General features: G+C 39.6%; 1 protein-coding gene across 3 annotated transcripts in view; it reads left to right on the forward strand.

The window, feature by feature from the left end:
- The window catches only part of LOC146406294 (uncharacterized), an 840,349-nt gene that overhangs the window by 202,053 nt on the left and 620,238 nt on the right, over positions 1-18,058 (forward strand). For 2 of the 3 annotated variants that reach the window (XR_014808994.1, XM_084966342.1), the window contains one exon: positions 12,735-12,888. Coding sequence is in view for 1 of the 3 variants with exons in the window: in XM_084966342.1 (XP_084822468.1) it covers positions 12,796-12,888 (93 nt within the window). In the remaining 2 variants the exon portion in view is untranslated. Of the gene's footprint in view, positions 1-4,263; positions 4,317-12,734; positions 12,889-18,058 lie in introns of those variants that run through there. The other variant, XR_014808996.1, reaches the window with a different exon arrangement.

The following is an 18,058-nucleotide window of genomic DNA, read 5'->3' on the forward strand; positions in this document are numbered from 1 at the left end:
AATTGTGTTGTTATTAATAATTTAAATTTTAATGATAAAATATGTCCTATTCAATGTCTACAAAGAAACTTGACTCACATGCACAGCTTTTGCTTTATTGAAGGAATCCAGAGGTTGAGAAGGAAAATGCCTGTAATATTTTGGCAATGCTATAGTGGCCCTAGGACTGTGGGGAGGGCTTCCTCACTTGTTCTTCTGATATGTTTGCTCTTGATTTTGAGTGTTTCCTTATCAGAGGCTGTGATTTTAATAATAGACATTTGTGGATTTGCAAAATGCCATATCTTTGAAGAAATAAATCATGGTTTAAAACCTGGGTATTTACTTGTTTTTAAGTCTTTTGTAGGCCACATGTTTGAGATAGTTCATGATTGAAAGCAAGCTATAAAAAGATTGCTCCATCAGGGTCAACAAAGAATAACTTTCTGCACATTCTGTTGTGTGTTTCCATCATTAGAAAATAAAAATAATTCAGGGAGCAGACGTTACATTGTTCCTCTGATATCTGAGGGGTCAAAGATGATTGATACAGGGAAATAATTTTATAATTTAAAAAATTTCTCTCTTTTTGAAAAAATCTACATCTTCTTTATAGTTGAGTGTAATCTGAGTAGAGGCCAAATGCCATATTAGGAGTTCTGGGTTGGAGTTATTGCTGTGGTGCAGTGGGTTTAGAATTCAACTGCAGCAACTCAGGTTACTGTGGAGGCACAGGTTCAATCCCTGGCCCAGCACAGTGAATTAAAGAATCCAGACTTGCTGCAGGTGTGGCTCAGATTCAATCCCTGGCCCATGGATTCCATATGCTATGGGTCTGGTCATTAAAAAAAAAAAAGAGTTCTGGGTTACCTATTATTAATTATGAATTTAGGTATTAGCACACAGCTAGTATATAATACTTTGTGACCTCCTTTCATTTGTTCTATAGTTGTTTCTTCACATTTTATGGTATTCTCTAGTTGAATATTCTACTCCTTCCTGAACTTATTATTCATGCAAGTCTAAGCTATAATGACGATTTTTTTTTTGGTCCGTATTAACTGTTTTAGTCTTTATTTTTCCCCCAAATTAAAAAAATCTCATCCTGTTAATTGTCTTTCTCTGCCTTGATTATATGTTTGTTGATATGATGTGATATGTATCACCTTTATTGGATATGGATCAATGATGGTTTTGTCTAGGGACATGGAAAAAATAATTTCTATGGTTTCTACTTCTCCATCTGAGGATACATAGTGTGCTAGATTGGGTTGCTGTTCCCAGTTATTCTCTGTCCTCCTGTAAGTTGCCGTCTAATATTCATTGCCTTCTAGAGGGAGGCAAATACTTTCTCACCTCATTGCCCTGTGACTTGATTGTTCAGCGGTATGTGAGCCGACATGACACAAGCCATGTCCAATCAGAGCCTCTAAAAGCCATTCCATGGTTTACCCATCAGTGTTTTCCTTCAGAACAGGATGGGGGCTTCGTTTTCAAGCCTAGATGATTCACTCTCAACAGGCATAAAATTGATTCTTGGGAGGCAAAATATCTTACCCTATTTATATATAGGGTACAGATATACATAGAGTACATAAACAGATTTAGGAAAGGTTGAGAAACACTAGACTTCCTCCTCAGGATTAGGAAGATGAAGGCAGCGAAATCACGGAGTCATGGTCAAGTGATCGCTAATGTGTAAACTGACTGAGAAATTAACCCTTGTGGTTGTAATTCAATTAGAGTTTGGGGTGGTTACTACGACATAGCTTAGTGAATGCAGTGCCACAGCAAGTAATCCGTTGGCCTCTGTGGCCTTAACAGTACTCTGGGCAGTTTTCATGAGCCTTAGGTTTTGAAAGTTTGGCTCAAGTCTTGGTGCAGGGTCTGGCAATACTTATTTTTGGAAAGCTCTCCTGGTCATGCTGGTGCACATTTAGGAGTGGGGCCAGTGTGTTTTATGGTCATTGATGGAATTCACCCATCGAAGTAAATCTGTCTCAGGTATAACACTTGGTGCTCTGAGCTGTTTCAAGATTAAAATCTGAGGACTATAGTGAATACTAATTGACAAAAAGTTATCAGTGGCCAAGAGGTATTATATGTCAATGAAAAGTCAATTAACTATCAATTTAAGAAGAAAGGAAATCTAATCTGAAAATATACGTCTAATTTATAATTTGAGGATTATGAACCAGGAAGTAGATTCTCAGAAAGCTCGGAGAACTGTTCTGCCTGTTAGAAATCAAAGGCACAGTCATAGACATTTTTGAGACAGGCTCGTACATCAAAATGACATTTTACACAAAGTTCACCAAAGATACATAGTCCAGGTAAACATGTACAAAGCAAGTTACCATGACCCTCCTGAAGAGCTAGGAAAGAGCACTATTCTCTTAAGAAGTTACATTGCTGGTGTCGGAGGAAAGGAAAAAAAAAAAAAGATCTTTACCATGGAGCAGGCACTTCTGTCTTTGAGGAGCTCTGGTTAATGTGTGATGCAGATGCACCCCACACAGTAGGGAGGAGGGGAGGAGGTCCAAACAAACAACAGAGAGAAAGTTTATGTTTAATTTTTTCTTGTCCTGCCTTAATGTGTAAATTTTATCTCATCACATGGAAAACCCGCTTGAGGCTGCTATACCATTTCTTAGCCAATATACCTCCAGCCTGTAGTTTGTTTGTTTTGGGGTGGGGTGTGGACCTGGTTTGGGAACTTGATTCCAGAGTCTTTGGTGCTTGATTTCTATCCCAGCCTCAGCCCTCCACCCTCTGCCTATGGAGACTATGGGGATGGGCTTCTTCCCTAAACTCCTGATTCCCTGCTGAACCTCTTATTCTTTTTGTTACTAATTGGGATCCTGATTTGGTTTTCTTGCTTACAGACCCATAATATTTGTTGCTCCAGGTGCAACTTAGTAGGTCAGGGCTGGCCTAAGCCTTTGGCAGCCATCATTATTGCTATTCCCCTTCACCAGTGGCTGGTTCCAGGGATGAACACAGAATCAATTCTGGCTGATGAGATGTGAGGGCACAACAGTTAGGGATTTGTGGGGATATTTTCCTCCTCCTTTCTAAGAATGCCTTAGAGGAGGAAGTTTCTTTTTTTCCCTCACTCTAACTTTTAGATGCCCATGGATAAGAGTATGATGGTCACAGCAGCAGCAGCCACCTGGTGATTATATACTTTATAATACCAAGTTTTCTAAGAAGGAAGGGAGGAGAAGACAGAAAGCATTTTTGTGTCCTTGATGACAGCTTTGAGCTGCTGGTTCAATGAGGTTAAGTTTCCTAGCCTCAAACTTAAAACATGAAAGACTAGAATGTCTTCACTGTTAAAGCCACTATTAGTTAGGCATTGTATGATTGTTGGCAAAAAAAAATCTCTGATAGAAACTTCCTTCTTCATAAGGACTTTTCCAATGACTTCTGCCCACATTTTCTTTCTTTCACGTTTCATATTTTCTCAACTGCATATTTGGTTCTTGTGTCTTGCCAACCGTTTCACATATATACATCTTGCCTGCCTCTCTAAAGGTTTTGTAAGCTTGTAGACAGGAACCAGATTGTCTGTAATTTTAAGTGTTCCATACACAATGACTTTCTCAGGATGGAATGCTAAAATTCTTGTTGACTACCTGAATGGTGTTTATCCTACAAAGTTAAGCATCTCAAGCCCAAAGTGTTAAAGTCAGTTACTTGCCCGTGTTGATGGGTGTCCACAAACAGCTGAAATCAGCCTTTGTTTCTTGCCACTTTGATGCTGTACAGATGAACAGTCTGGACACTGGGATACATGACAAAGTTTCTCTGAAGGGAAGACCAATGCCCTTTGAGTAAGAGTCCATTTCATGTATTTGTCCCTTTTAACCTCTTAGTTGTATGTTTTTAATGACTTCCTTGGTCTGTGGATATTTGAAACATCAACATAATCATCTATGTTAACATATTGTATTTACCACCTGCTGGGGAAGAAACATTGAAACTACCACTAGTAACTCATTAACAATAAAACTAGTCACTCATTAACAGTGTTGACCCAATTACATGTTGTGTATCCCAGAGACAAATAACTGTAATTGCAACTCAAAAGCGATTTCATAAACACAAAGATTCTTTTTTTTTTGAAATGCAAAGTGCATGCATTTGAATTTTCCACATAAATACAGGTTTCAATGAAAGAGAATCATTCAACCAAATAAAATAAAAATTCAATCTAAAGAGAGGCCATTTGGAATCAATTGGTACACCGCCCATTCTGCTTAGAAGGATCAAAACACTTTCATTGCTGGGTGCAGAAATTAAACAAGTTAGCAACAATGAGAGCCAGACATCTGGTAAGTGACATCTACCCTGGCTATCAGCAGGTAGTGATTTTCTTTTGGAACCTTTCAGAGTATTGTCTGTGGCCTGGACAATGGAAGTCTGATGAAGCATTGATATAATCTGCCCAGGGGTTTTAAAGCTCCATTGAAGAGATGGAAAGCCAGGGAGATTTGTGTGAAAAAAAAAATCCATTATATATACATATATATGTAGACATAAATAACTATTCCTTTACCCTTCATGCGGAAAGAGATCTGTATAAATAGAAGCAAATGTAGTGTGATATATTTGAAGAGCAAAGGGATGATCTTTTACTGAGACAATTACTGGGATGCAAAATTAGGCAAAGAGAGCCCAGAGAAACCCGGAAGAGACAGCTCCAAGAAAGAAAATCTGCGCTAAAGTCAAGATGTTAAATGCTGAGACATTTCTTTAATACAAGAAATCTTCTCCATAGCCTTTTTTTTTTTCTTCTTCTTCTTCTTCTTTCTTTTCGGCAGTGGAAAAACACTGCCAGAGGAATGGGGCTTAGGGCTGAGGGACAGAGATCCCCTTGGGGCGGCGAGGGGAGAAGTGTGGGGTTGGGGGCTGGGGGTGGGGTTGCATTTGAAACTTACTGCCCAGAAAACCAGTTTCCAAGATGTCTTAGAAAGTCGCAGTTTAACAAATGTTTAGAGCAGTGGTGGTGTGTCTCTTTAATAAGTTTAAAAAGGTGGGGGTTGGTTCTTTTTCTTTTTTTTCTTTTTAGGGCTACACTTGCAGCATATGGAAGTTCCCAGGCTAGGGGTCAAATCTGAGCTACATCTGTCAGCCTACGCCACAGCCACAGCAACACCAGATCCCAGCCACATCTGTTACCTACACCACAGCTCTGGCAATGCCAGATCCTTAACCAACTGAATGAGGCCAGGGATCGACCCTGTGTCCTCATGGATTCTACTTGGGTCTTAATCTGCTGAGCCACAAAGGGAACTCCAAGGTGGTGGTTCTTTAACAAGGCAACGTGGTTAATAAAATGCTGTATATACTATTTAAAATGTTAAAATAACCAAACACATACTGAGTGTTGGAGAACACCCAGGCACTGTTCACATGCTAGAGGGGGTGTTCCAGATGTGAGCAGAACTACTTTTCAGGAAGCCATCTCTCTTGTGCAGCAATATGAAACACGGATAAGAAGATAGCCTTTGCCATTTTACTTGTCAATTATGCCTCAGTACAGCTGAAAATAAAAATAAGAGAGCTTTGGTGAATACTATAACTGAGAAGTGAATAAAGGTTTAGGACCTCCCTTCTGGGCTAGAAGAACATAAGAAACAGAATCTGAGATCTGACCCTGACATTTAACAAGCTGAATGATGTTAGACGAACTCTGAGTCTCCTTTCCCTTGTTTTAAGTCCCATTTCCCTCACTACAGGCATCAAATGGTGCAAGACTGGTGGACAATGCTTTGGGATGGCAGTACACAAAAGGGAAGTTAATGCCATCTAGGGCAGAATGGGCGAGGTGGCAACTGATTTTGGTGGAAGACATACTCTGGGAGCCCCCTGAAACTCTGTGGCAGGGCTGGGGTATTTGACTGCCTAGAATGTGCTGAGTTGGGGAGTTAATCTTATCCAGTGAATCAATTGTAATTGACTTAGGTCGCACAGATTTTGCCAATTCTGCAGGAGTCTTTGATGGAAAGTCATTGGGGCATTATGTAGTTTCTTAACACATACACTGCTAGGGAAAATATTTCTGTCCTTGCTTCCTAAAATGAGCCCTCTTCAGCCTCTTTTCTTCCACATTGCTGATTGATCTTTCCTGTATTTGTAGAAAAACAGGTCATTTGGCCTGTCTCATGTCTTAGCCTCCTGCATTTTGAACAGGTGGCACTTATTGGCTTCTTTGTTTTACAACAAAGCTGAGGCACTGTTTTGTCCATTTCACGGTGGAAGTGAAAGAAGCCCAGATATAGTTGCCAAGCAACCAAGTATTTAACCAGGGACAGGGTGAACAGAGAAGTGGAAGTTTTTCTACTTTCTACAATTTTCACAGCACTGTTCTTTTCTCTCTCTACTCAGTACGAATCTGGACATTTTCATACGCAGAGAGAAGTGTGGAGTCAGATAGAAAATTGTCAACTGACACCCTCTGTCATACAAGTTGTCACTATGTTGCATTACATCTACCCCTGCCCTGAAGTGAGGTTTATATTCATTTTTGCTTTTTTTTTTTTTTTTTTTGTCTTTTTAGGGCTGCACCTGTGGTATGTGGAGGTTCCCAGGCTAGGGGTCAAATGGAAGCTACGGCTGCTGGCCTATGCCACAGACACAGCAATGCCAGATCTGAGCTGCATCTGCGAACTACACCACAGGTCATGGCAATGCCGGATCCTTAACCCACTGAGAGAGGCCAGGGATTGAAGCTGTGTCCTCATGGATACTAGTCAGATTCATTTCTGTTTCTGCTGAGCCACAACGGGAACTCCTCATTTTGCTTCTGATAAAAGACATTTCCATATATTGAGGTATAGGGCAACTATTCTGAATTGTTCATGAGTTAACTTGAATTTGATGCTAACGGAAACAGCCTGTTGTGGCCTATCAAACATATTGTACTTCTGCTTTAATTATTAAAGAAAAGGGTACCAGAATTAAAGTACGTTCATGTTAAAAATAAAGATTAAATGCCTCCCTTCCTGGGACACCAGTGCTGGTACTGCTTTGATGGTAAGACTCCCTTCCCAGGTGCCAAAGTCATACTGACTCACCCTGGATGTGCTGCACTGTTGTTGTTTTTTTTACCCTGAAAACTTGAAGGAATGTATCTCTGGCTTGTTTGATGTTCTTTACTCTGACAAGATATAAAACTGTTTTGAAAATCATGCTCCTCCAGAGAAGTTCCTCAGAGTTAACAGAGAGGCAGTCTTCCAGGCTGTAGTCCTCAGTTTGGCTCAGAATAAAACTCTATTCCTCTTGTAGCTGAATGTAGTTCAGCCGCTCTCCGCTCAACAGCCAAAGAAATAGAGGGGTCAGCTTTAGTAGAGAAGAAAGGCGCTTTATTCAGAAAAGCCAGCAATCTGAGGAGATGTTAGACTTGTGAACAGAGACCAACTCTGAAGATTCTGCTCAGCCATGACAATTTTTTAAAGGAAACAGGGGGAAACAATCTCAGTTAATTACTAAAGCTGGAGGTCAGATTCTTCAGCATTTTTCCATTGTGTGCAGGCCTGCTGACTTCTCCCCATCTTCTTTGGGACGCTGTTCCCATGTGGTCCGTCTCAACTGGATGTTCTCTCACATGTGTGGTTCACCTGCACATCTGCTAAAGGGAATCTAGAGGTTGAGGGTCAGTCATTTTCTAGCTACTTAATTCTTCGTTCTTATTCCTTCAATCCAGAAAAGAAATCAGTAGGTTAGGTAAGGTGTTGTGTATATTTAGAAAAGGAGAAGTCAGGAGCGAAGTTAAATGTTGCCTAATGATCTCATCTTGATGATTAAGGTCTAAGGAAAACAGAGATAAACAGAAAAGGAGCAAAGGAGCAGTTTACACTATTTTTTTCTTTTTACGGTTGCACCTGTGGCATATGGAAGTTCCTGGGCCAGGGGTTGAATCAGAGCCACAGCCGAGGCTTGTGACAGAGCAATACTGGAGCCTCATTTGCAACCCATGCTACAGTTTACAGCAACACCGGATCCTTAACCCACTGAGTGAGGCCAGGGATCCAACCCACATCCTCATGGAGACATCAGGTCTTTAAACCACTGAACCACAATACAAACTGCTTACACTATTATAGATTTTTTTATTGAACAGAGTTGAAAATTTGATAGCTATCTATGCTTTCAGCAAAATTAAAGTAAATGATAAATCAAAATATAACCTATCTTTAAGGCTATTTACCTACTCAGTCTAATAACATAACAATGGCAAGCATTTATTTCCCACTGTTCAGACTGGTTAAATTCTCTCTGTCTCTCTTTCTCTCCTATACCACACCTCTGAATGGGACACTTACCTGCTAGTGCAAAGTGACTCCCGACTTCTTGATTTGATGGATATGTATATTTTCATATGCAAAAGCACAGAAAAAAAAAGATGTGATTTCATTCATTGCAGACAGGTACTTGTGAAATATTTAAATAGCATTTTAGACTTCTGTGGTTTGGCGATTTTCTGTGTGTGCTTGAGTACCTCATAAGTGAGGACACAATATGGACCACTTGGTAGGAGATGAATAAAAACTGTATATGAGTACTTCTGAGTAGATGCTCATGTCGCTACTTTGAAATAGCGGTAGAAGTTGAAAACAGGAAAACCTATGCTATTTCTGGTCTTGTTAAAAAACTAATGTAAAACTGATAGAGAACATTGTGTAAATTTCACACATTATAATTTGACGACATTATAATTTCACGACATTATAATTTGAGATCTATAAACACTTCAGGGTGATCACCATCAAAGGTCTAGTTACAATCTATCACTATTACATATTTTAAAGAACCAGTATCTATATTTTAAAAAAGAATTTATGCTATTTATCCCCTTAATATTCTAGTGCTTTTTTCCTTTACCATTATAACTTCCTCATTTCTATTTTTCTTAGATTTTATTGTAATTTGACTAGTTTCTAGAGCTGATTTTATCACTTATTCCTTCTTTATAATAATTGAAGTATTGAGACTGTGGTTTTTTGCTCAATACAGTTTTTGCTGCATCCCTTAAGTTTTGGTACATTACATTCTTAATATCATTAGTTTTTAAATAGTATGCACTTGTAGTTTAAATTCTTTCTTTGAACCAGAAGTAATTTAGGAATATGCATTTGTTCTGTTTATTTCCATGTCACTGAATTTGTTTTTATTAATTTTTTCTTATTATATAATTTAACTACACTGTAATCATGACACATAATTGTCCCAATATGTAGACAAAAGTAGAAGAGAGTTTGGTCACATAATGTTAAGCAGTTTTTATGGTTTTAAGATGTTCTGAGAAAATATGAGGCTGAAGCTACCTTATTTCAAAACATATTTTTTAAAAAGGGTAATTTCAGCAGATTTTAGAGGTGAATCCACCTGTCCAATATTAAACAATTTTTTCCCTATTCTCCTCGTAATCTCCATCACTGATACCCATCATCATGAACACCTAAAATCACTCACACACACACATACACACACACACAAACTGGAGTCACTAATAAAGACCTAAGGAAGACTTTTGAAGTTTGCTTTCTTATGTTAGTTGCCCATGCTCTATATTGCCACTAATTAGATTATTTCAATCATTTCAAATATTTTTTTTTTTTTTTTGTCTTTTTGCTATTTCTTTGGGCCGCTCCTGCGGCATATGGAGGTTCCCAGGCTAGGGGTCGAATCGGAGCTGTAACCATCGGCCTACGCCGGAGCCACAGCAACGCGGGATCCGAGCCGCATCTGCAGCCTACACCACAGCTCACGGCAACGCCGGATCGTTAACCCACTGAGCAAGGGCAGGGACCGAACCCGCGACCTCATGGTTCCTAGTCGGATTCGCCAACCACTGCGCCACGACGGGAACTCCTCATTTCAAATATTTTTGAGTTCCCAAATAATTCAATTCCATGTGGATCCTCCATAAATCTATCAAATAAACATAAAACTATCCTAAGTTATGGTATTTTTATATAAAGTAAAGAATGAGTTGATTTTGTCTGGGAGATTTTAAAAAAGTGATTGAATAATAATAAAAATGTATTATTTTTAAATACAAAAGTATGGCATTTTTAGGGGTCATTAAGTTTATTGTCCAGATTCATCAAGGACCCAGATTTTCCCTATCTTTCTGCTCTATATAATCTTCATATGTCATCTAAACTCCCTCCCCCACCACCATGTTTGCTATAGTGTTCAGGCAGCTCCTGGAGCAATACATCTTATACAATATTATTCAAGAGGAAAAGACTTTCTTTTACAAGGACAAACTTTCCCAGAATGCCCCTAGCAGTTTTCCCCTCCTGTCTCTTTGTTCAGAATTGTTTTATCCTAAAGCAGTCACTGGCAAAGGGACTAGGTTAACTTTATTGGCTTAGATTAATCACGATTCTGTCCCTTAGGTGAGGGGGGAGGGAAAGCTGGCCTCCCTGAACACTAAGCAGATGGATATTTCAACAAAGTCCCTGTGGGTTATCAAGGAAAAAGGAAGAATGGTTGCTGTTTAAGCAGCTAGGAATGTCTGCCATGAGGAACATTAATTTCCCATCAGGAGGTGTGAATGAACAATGGATAAAGAAGAGACAGTTCTTAAACTGGGATGACTATGGGAATGAAGGTTCCTCAATAATAAAAAGACGAAAATGAAAGAGATCTTAAAATCCCCTGCTCTTCAGTAAAGATTACTTCATTTCGATGTGAATATTAGGCCTCTACAATGATAAACAACAGGTAGTTGTGTTTTGACTTGGCCCAGTTTGAAAATTTTTGTCTTTAGTGGAGAAATGCAACCAATTTAGATATATTGGCATCATTGCTATATTTGTTTTACTCTTTATTCGTGTAACTTAATTTTTGTTCTGTTTTTGAAACAAGTTTTCTATACTGTCCTTTTTTTTTTTCTTTTATCTTCTCATGGTCTTTAGCTTTACCAAATCTTTCTTTATTCCTCCAAATGTCAAAATGGTAAGGGAAATACTAAATGTGAGAAGTTTAATACAATTTTATTTCACCTATCCCACCAGATATGTTAATATTGGGGGGAATTTTCTGATAAAAACTTATCTTTATGACTTTGTCTTTTTTTTTCAATAACAGCTTTGTTGAAACATAGTTCACATAAGTCACTCAAAGTGTGTACTTCAGTGGTTTGTAGCATATTCACAAAATTGTGTATTGATCACTGCTGTCTAATTCCAAAATGTTTTTATCACTCCCCAGAGAAACCCCATATCCACAGTCACACCCTATGTCCCTGTTTTTCCAGCCCCTGACAACCACTAATCTACTTTCTGTCTGTATAGATTAGCATATTCTGGATAGTTCACATAAACAGAATCATACAATATGTGGTTTTTTTGTGGCTTCTTTAACTAGTATAATGTTACCAAGAGTTAGCTGCATTGCAGCCTGTATCAGAGTATCATTCCTTTTTGTATAGTAATATTCCTTTGTATGGGTGTGCACCTTCTGTTTATCCATTCATCAGTTGATAGAGATTTTTTTCCCTAATTTTTGGTTATTGTGAATAATGCTGCCACAAGCATTGGAATCCAAGTATTTGTATGGACATATGTGTTCATTTCTCTTGGCTATATACATAGGAATGAAATAGCTAGATCACATGGTAACTTTACACTTAATATTTTGAGTAGATGCCAAACCGTTTTCCAAAGCCGTGGCACCATTTTAAATTTCTACTAGGAAAGTTTGAGGGCTCCAATTTGTCCATATTCTCACCACAACTTGTCTCCCTTTCTCTCCCTTTTCTTTCTTTTATTTTTTTTTTCTTTTAAAGGCCGCACCTGTGGCATATGGAAGTTCCCGGGCTAGGGGTCAAATCGGAACTGCAGCTCCCAGACTATACCACAACCACAACAATACAGATCGAGCTGATCTGTGGTCTCTTCCTCAGCTTGTGGCAACACTAGATCCGTAACCTACTGAGCTAGGCCAGGGATCAAACCTGCATCCTCAAGGACACTGTTGAGTTCTTGGCCCCCTGAGCCACAGTGGGAACTCCAAGACTACTCTCTTTTTGATTATAGCCATCTTAGTGGACATCTCATTGTGGTTTTGATTAGCATTTTTAATGACTAATGATGATGAGCATCCTTTCATGAGTTTATTTCCATTTGAAGAAATGCCTGTTCAACTCCTTTGCCTATTTAAAAACTGAGCTATTGTTATTTTGTTGTTTAATTTTAATTGTTTTTTATACAGTCTTCATACTAGATACTTATCAGATATATAACAGGTCAATATTTTCCCTCACTCTGTGAGTTGTCTTTTCACCTTATCGATAGTGCCCTTTGAAGCCCAATGTTTAAAATTTTGGGCAAGTCCAATTTACTCTTTCTTGTAATGCTTGTACATTTGGTATCATATTGAAGAAATCATTGTCCAGTTCAAAGTTTTACAGATGAACACTTATGTTTTCATCAAAAAGTTTTATAGTTTTAGTTCTTGCATTTATATAAGGGTTCATATGCCTATGAAGGGGATTCAACATTCTGGATGCAAATATTCATTGAGTTCACCTGTTGTCAGTTGCTGTTCTGACCCTTAATTTTACCTGACTTTAACTTCATCTAAAACATGTCTATGTTGCTATTTTAGAGAACAAATCTTACCTCTTCTGGAAGGATGGGAGTGGGAAGAACACCTAACTGCACAGATTGGGGGGGGGGGAATTGAGGTGCTGACATCTTCTGGAACAAAGTTTTAACGAATGCTTCTCTTTGTAGCTCCACCTCCACCACTACCTCAGGTAGGAGGAGCCACCAATCAGGAGCTGCCAATACTTAAATGAGATTATCAGGCGTTAACAACCAAGGTATAAATTGGGCTGTTTCTTGCCCTTCCCCACAACTGCTTTGGGATCCATCATTCGACGGTCTGGTGAGTAAGTTGGCTCTTTTCTTTTCACATTTTGGCTTACAAAATTGTGCTGCTGTTTTTTTTTATTTTCTTTTTATCCTTTTGGTCTGAAGTCAAGTCCATTCTGTAGTTTCAGTAAAAATTCAGAAGGGAACAAGAGTAAATGTCTGTTTTGCTCACTGTCTTTATCCAGAACTCAGAAGTGTCTTTTTTTTTTTCTGTTCTCACGTTCTCTCTTTCCTAGAGTGAAGTTAAGCTCTGCCATGTGAGTTTTTCCTGCTCTAGTTCTATCTACTTAATAATTAGTGTATTAGTGATTAGTATATTTTCCTCTTGATTTTTTTTTTTAATGTTTTCCCATAATCTTGCTTTCCAAAGTTGTGGTGAATCTTTTTTTTAATTGGTCTTTATGGATATCTTAGTGATAAGTCGATAAAAGTGTTGAAGTCTTCTGGTCAGAGGTTATTTTGAACCACAAACCACTGATGTTGTTTAGAAAATGGTATTACTTGACTGAGTGAAAAAGCAAAGATGAGAATGCTGACTTGGCATATTCAATTCCTTAAGAAAAAAAACCTTTACCACATTAGAAAAAAAGACTTGTCCCACCACCCAAGCCCTATTTCAATACCTCTAGGTCATCATTCATTACAGGTGTGATGTGTGCGCAGGCAGATACTTTCTTGAAGCCTCTTTTATAGCAAAACTCTTGAAGAGAGGTTTGTAGATCATTTATCAGTTTCACCCCTTGGGTAATATGAGTCAATTCCATGACTATAAAATGCTATCCATAATATGATGGGTCTAAAACTTATAACTGGGCCTCTGATCTCTTCCTTAATTTTGGACTCACTTAACCAACTACCACATGAATGCCTGGTAAGCATCTTGAAAAAAGTTTTAATTGAATCCTCCTGGCTTTTCCTTCCCAGGGTGTTTCTATCATGGTAAATGACTCTACCATTTACTCTGTTGTTCAGGCCTGAATCCTAAGAGTAGTTTTTATACTCCATGGAGATTTCCCAAGACATGCGACTAAGGAAAGTCTCAGGCACATTGGGATGACTTGAATCCAAAGAATTAAATATGTCTTGAACAAATGAATGATGGTTTCTTGACATGCTGGTATCCCAGAGAACCTTGGTATGGTTTAAGCGGTCAATTTAAAATAGTGGTGAACCATAAGATTCACTGTCTTTTCTGTAATCAGGAAACTGAATTGGAGATATTGGAAAAACTGGAATTTCACGTTTGAAAATAGCAATCACTTAAGTTGTTCAGCTCCTTCCAAATGACTTGATATTTTGTTCTCTCTATGCATCAGTTTCCAATTGAATGGAATATTGTTTGTTTGGAAGATATTCTCTCACACATACCTGCGTTTTATTGGTATTATACTTGGGTTAGGATTATCCCTTTTTCATGTGGTAAAGTAACAGCAATAACAACCACACACATTTCTTTTTAAAAATCAGATCTTTTGTTTTCTGGTGACGGAAATTCAATTCCAGCTGGCTTTAACTGAAGGGTTAATTACTGATTAAAAACTCACTAATTAAAAAATTCTGGGTGCCAAGTTCTTTTTAAGACACTGAGAATAAAATAATAAGAGTATCTTTCTGTCGGGAGAATCAATATAAAAAATAGCAAATGTATAGTAGTACAGTATTCTGAGGAAAAGAAGGTTAAGATAAGATAATGGTGAAGGAATATAGTAAGTGCAATTTTTGCTTAGTATCTGTGTATGTGGAAGTGTTGGTTCTAGGAACTCCCAGATAGCAAAATCCATGATACTCAAGTCCTATGTATACATGGCTTAATATAATAAATACAGTCCACCCTCTGTATCCTTGAATTTGCCATCAATGGTTGACTACGAGGATGGGAAGCCTGCGGATACACTGCAGTATGAAGAGGTGGGAGAGAGTAAAGGGAACCGGTGGCTCAGAAAACATCAAAAAGCCTCTTTAAGGAAGTAGTAATTAAGCAAGGGCCTGGAGAAATGAAGGCATGAAACACAGAAAGTTTTCAGGAGTGAACATTCTATGAACAAAGGCCTACTTGGGAAGAAGCAGGGTCATCAGAGGGAGTCAAGGGAAAGAAGTAGCAGGTGAGACTAGGGAGATAATGGAGGTAAAATCACGGCAGGCCTTAAGTTGGAAAAAGGGCTTTGAATGTATTTTATATACGATGAGAAGCCAGTGGAGGGTTTGACTTCTCCGGCTACTATGTGGAGAACAGACATCAGGAAGGCAAGCGTGGAAGGGAGGCCTGTTGGAAAGCTTTTCCCTGCACCCCGGTAAGAGGTGACCTGAGCTAGACAAGGATAGAGGAGGTGAAGGCAAGTGGTCAGAACCTGCTTCTGACCATGGGCATATCCAAAAGGATCGGATGATTAATTAGTTGGGGGTTAAGGAATGGTAAGGAATCAAGTAAGATGGCACATTTTCGGCCTGAGCATCTTAGAATGAATGGATTTGCCGTTTTGCCTTCTAGGAGATGAGGCAGTGATGGGAGTGGCCTCTCTGAGCAGGGGAAGAATTTCATTTTACACATGAGTTGGAGATGCCTCTCAGATGTACCAATGGAAATGGTGAGCAGGCAGTTAGGTAAATAGATGTGGAATCTGAGGGGAAACACTGAGGCCAGAGACATAAACTGGGAGGTGTTAGGTGCATAAATGGTAATTTAAGGCCATGCAGCTGGACCTAGAAAGTTGAAAAGAAGGGTGAAGTCTGAAAACTGAGACCAGGGGTATTAATGAGGTGACCTCTACAAGGCACTTAGGATAAGTGTTATTTAGCACATGTGAATGGTAATGTATTTATTAAATAGTAAGCTCAACCCTTACAGACTTGGCAGCAGTGAGGTTAGCCAGCAAGGTAGAAGCAACACTGGGGGAGTGTGACATCATGAAAGCTGAGAGCAAGAGATCCAAGCAAGAGGTGGTGACCTGCTTTTGTTACAAGCTCCAGAGAGGTCAAGGTACATGAGGCCCAAAGGTGAAAAGTCTTCTGATGCAGTTAAATTGGATAGTCTGAGGAAGGAGGAAATGGCTCAGGCTAAAGAAAGTAGCAGAACCACATGACTAAGGCTCTGAGATTATAGGCTTTGGGGTGAGGGGAGGACATGTTTGTTTGTTTGTTTGTTTTTTGTCTTTTTTTTTTTTTTGCTATTTCTTGGGCCGCTCCTGCGGCATATGGGGGTTCCCAGGCTAGGGGTCGAATTGGCGCTATAGCCACTGGCCCACGTCAGAGCCACAGCAACATGGGATCCAAGCCACGTCTGCAACCTACACCACAGCTCATGGCAATGCTGGATCGTTAACCCACTGAGCAAGGGCAGGGACCGAACCCACAACCTCATGGTTCCTAGTCGGATTCGTTAACCACTGCGCCATGAACTCCAGGAGGACGTGTTTCTGAGCCCCTGGATGCTCTGCCCTGGAGATGGGGCTGGCCACCACCACGGGTGCCTGGAGAAGCTGTACCTTGAGTACAGTGAGAGCCTGAGCAAGGGGCCCTCTGTGAAGAAAGTTGAGCCATCTGCGAGGCTGCTTAGCCCCAAATGGACAACAGTGACTTTGGCAGCAGGCTGGACTAATGAGACTGTGCTTTAGATGGGACAACAGTGCTGGACAGATGGTTAAACCTGGCACCAGTGGTACATCTTGGGGCTATAGCCACAATAAATGGCATTGAAATTGTGGATTGAAAAAGACCTCTTTTGGAGAGTTGGTTAATAATGCCGGGGACTCTAATTTGTTATCGGCAGGCTGAGTGTTGAGCAGATTTGATGTGATTTTAACAAATGGAAGTGTGGGTGTTACTGACATTTTAAGTATATGGTGGAGTAATTGGTACCTAGCACAGTGACATCTCTGCCCTGTGACTGTGTCCTCTTGTGAGAGTGCCAACATTGCTTTCAGATGTCTGGGTATGAGAGATAGAGTTAGTGTCCCTCATATTGGGGTGGCCTCCATTTCAGGGGTTGTTTTTCCTTTAAGATGATTTGAGAATGATGGGGGTGAGCATGTAATTGGCAGCACTCTTGGTTACGTGTGTGTGTGTGTGTGAGAGATGCACATCTACCTGTAATGATTCTCTTTTCTGCCAACACAACCATTCTATAGCATTGTGGAAATAATGTTTGTAAGCTCTCCTGTGGTCCATTTTCCCTGGTCTTGCATATGGCCTCATATACAACTGAACCCGTCAGTTCCCCATGAAACCACTCCCAGCATTTCCATCACTAGGGGTAAGTATGTAGCAAAAGATTGCATCATTAAGTTACCTTGAACAGCCCCAGGAATTTATCATAAAGTTCCCTGAAAGGCTGTCAGCACAGAATTTCTGACCTTCAAAATTGCTGGGGATGGCAGCTAATACTTTATAAGAGTAACTTGGCTGAGTAATAATCCCATGTTAAACTTTTAGTTAATTGATACTGTTTATATATGTGCAAGTGATTAGAGACACATATATACTACCAAAGTAATTACTTTATATTAGTTGGAGGGACGCGGGTGCTTGCTTGGTGTTTTGCTAACAGCCATGGAAAGGTTCTTAATGAAAGCCTTGGTCATATCCGTTGACTAGCTGTCTGCCAGTTTGAGGTGCTGCTGGCGGCTAAGTTAGAATTGTAGATAAGGACTTGATAATGGCTAGACCTAAGATGTTACCCCAAACTGGTAGCTGCACTGCAACTTCATTGAAAGGGCATAAGACAGCTGCAGCAAAGCCAATCAGCAGGTGCACATCTGTCTGGCAGTGTGCATCGGGGCAAATGGAGGTTTGGAGAAATCCATTGGAGCAGAGTGTAGAGCTCCAAAACAAGCTTGGCCTGGTTTGCTGGGGTTAAAGGCCAGAGATAATGCAGGCAACTAAGGTTGCAGAGTTAGGAATTTAGGCAGAGAGACTAGGCATTTGTTCAGAGTACCAGCTGCAGGCAAGGTCTTCTTTTTGAAACTTTTTGTCTTATTCAGGGGGTCTTTTTATATCTTCCTTATCAGTGCAGGGGACAGTCTTCTGTGTGTCCATCCAGATGGAGTGTCATTCATTTATTCATTCAACTGATGTTTGAGATTGAATACTTGACACAGATGACATTGGCCTAGCTCTCAAAAAGCTTATAGTTGGCTGAGTAAGGGTGACTCTATTTTAATACTGAGTAATGGGGGTTACTTTAAATT

This window comes from Sus scrofa, chromosome 1, assembly GCF_054392235.1.
Source record: "Sus scrofa isolate SSC_HxYL_T2T_F1_AM1 chromosome 1, Sscrofa_HxYL_maternal_Yorkshire_Landrace_v2.0, whole genome shotgun sequence".
In the NCBI taxonomy this organism is placed as follows: domain Eukaryota; kingdom Metazoa; phylum Chordata; class Mammalia; order Artiodactyla; family Suidae; genus Sus; species Sus scrofa.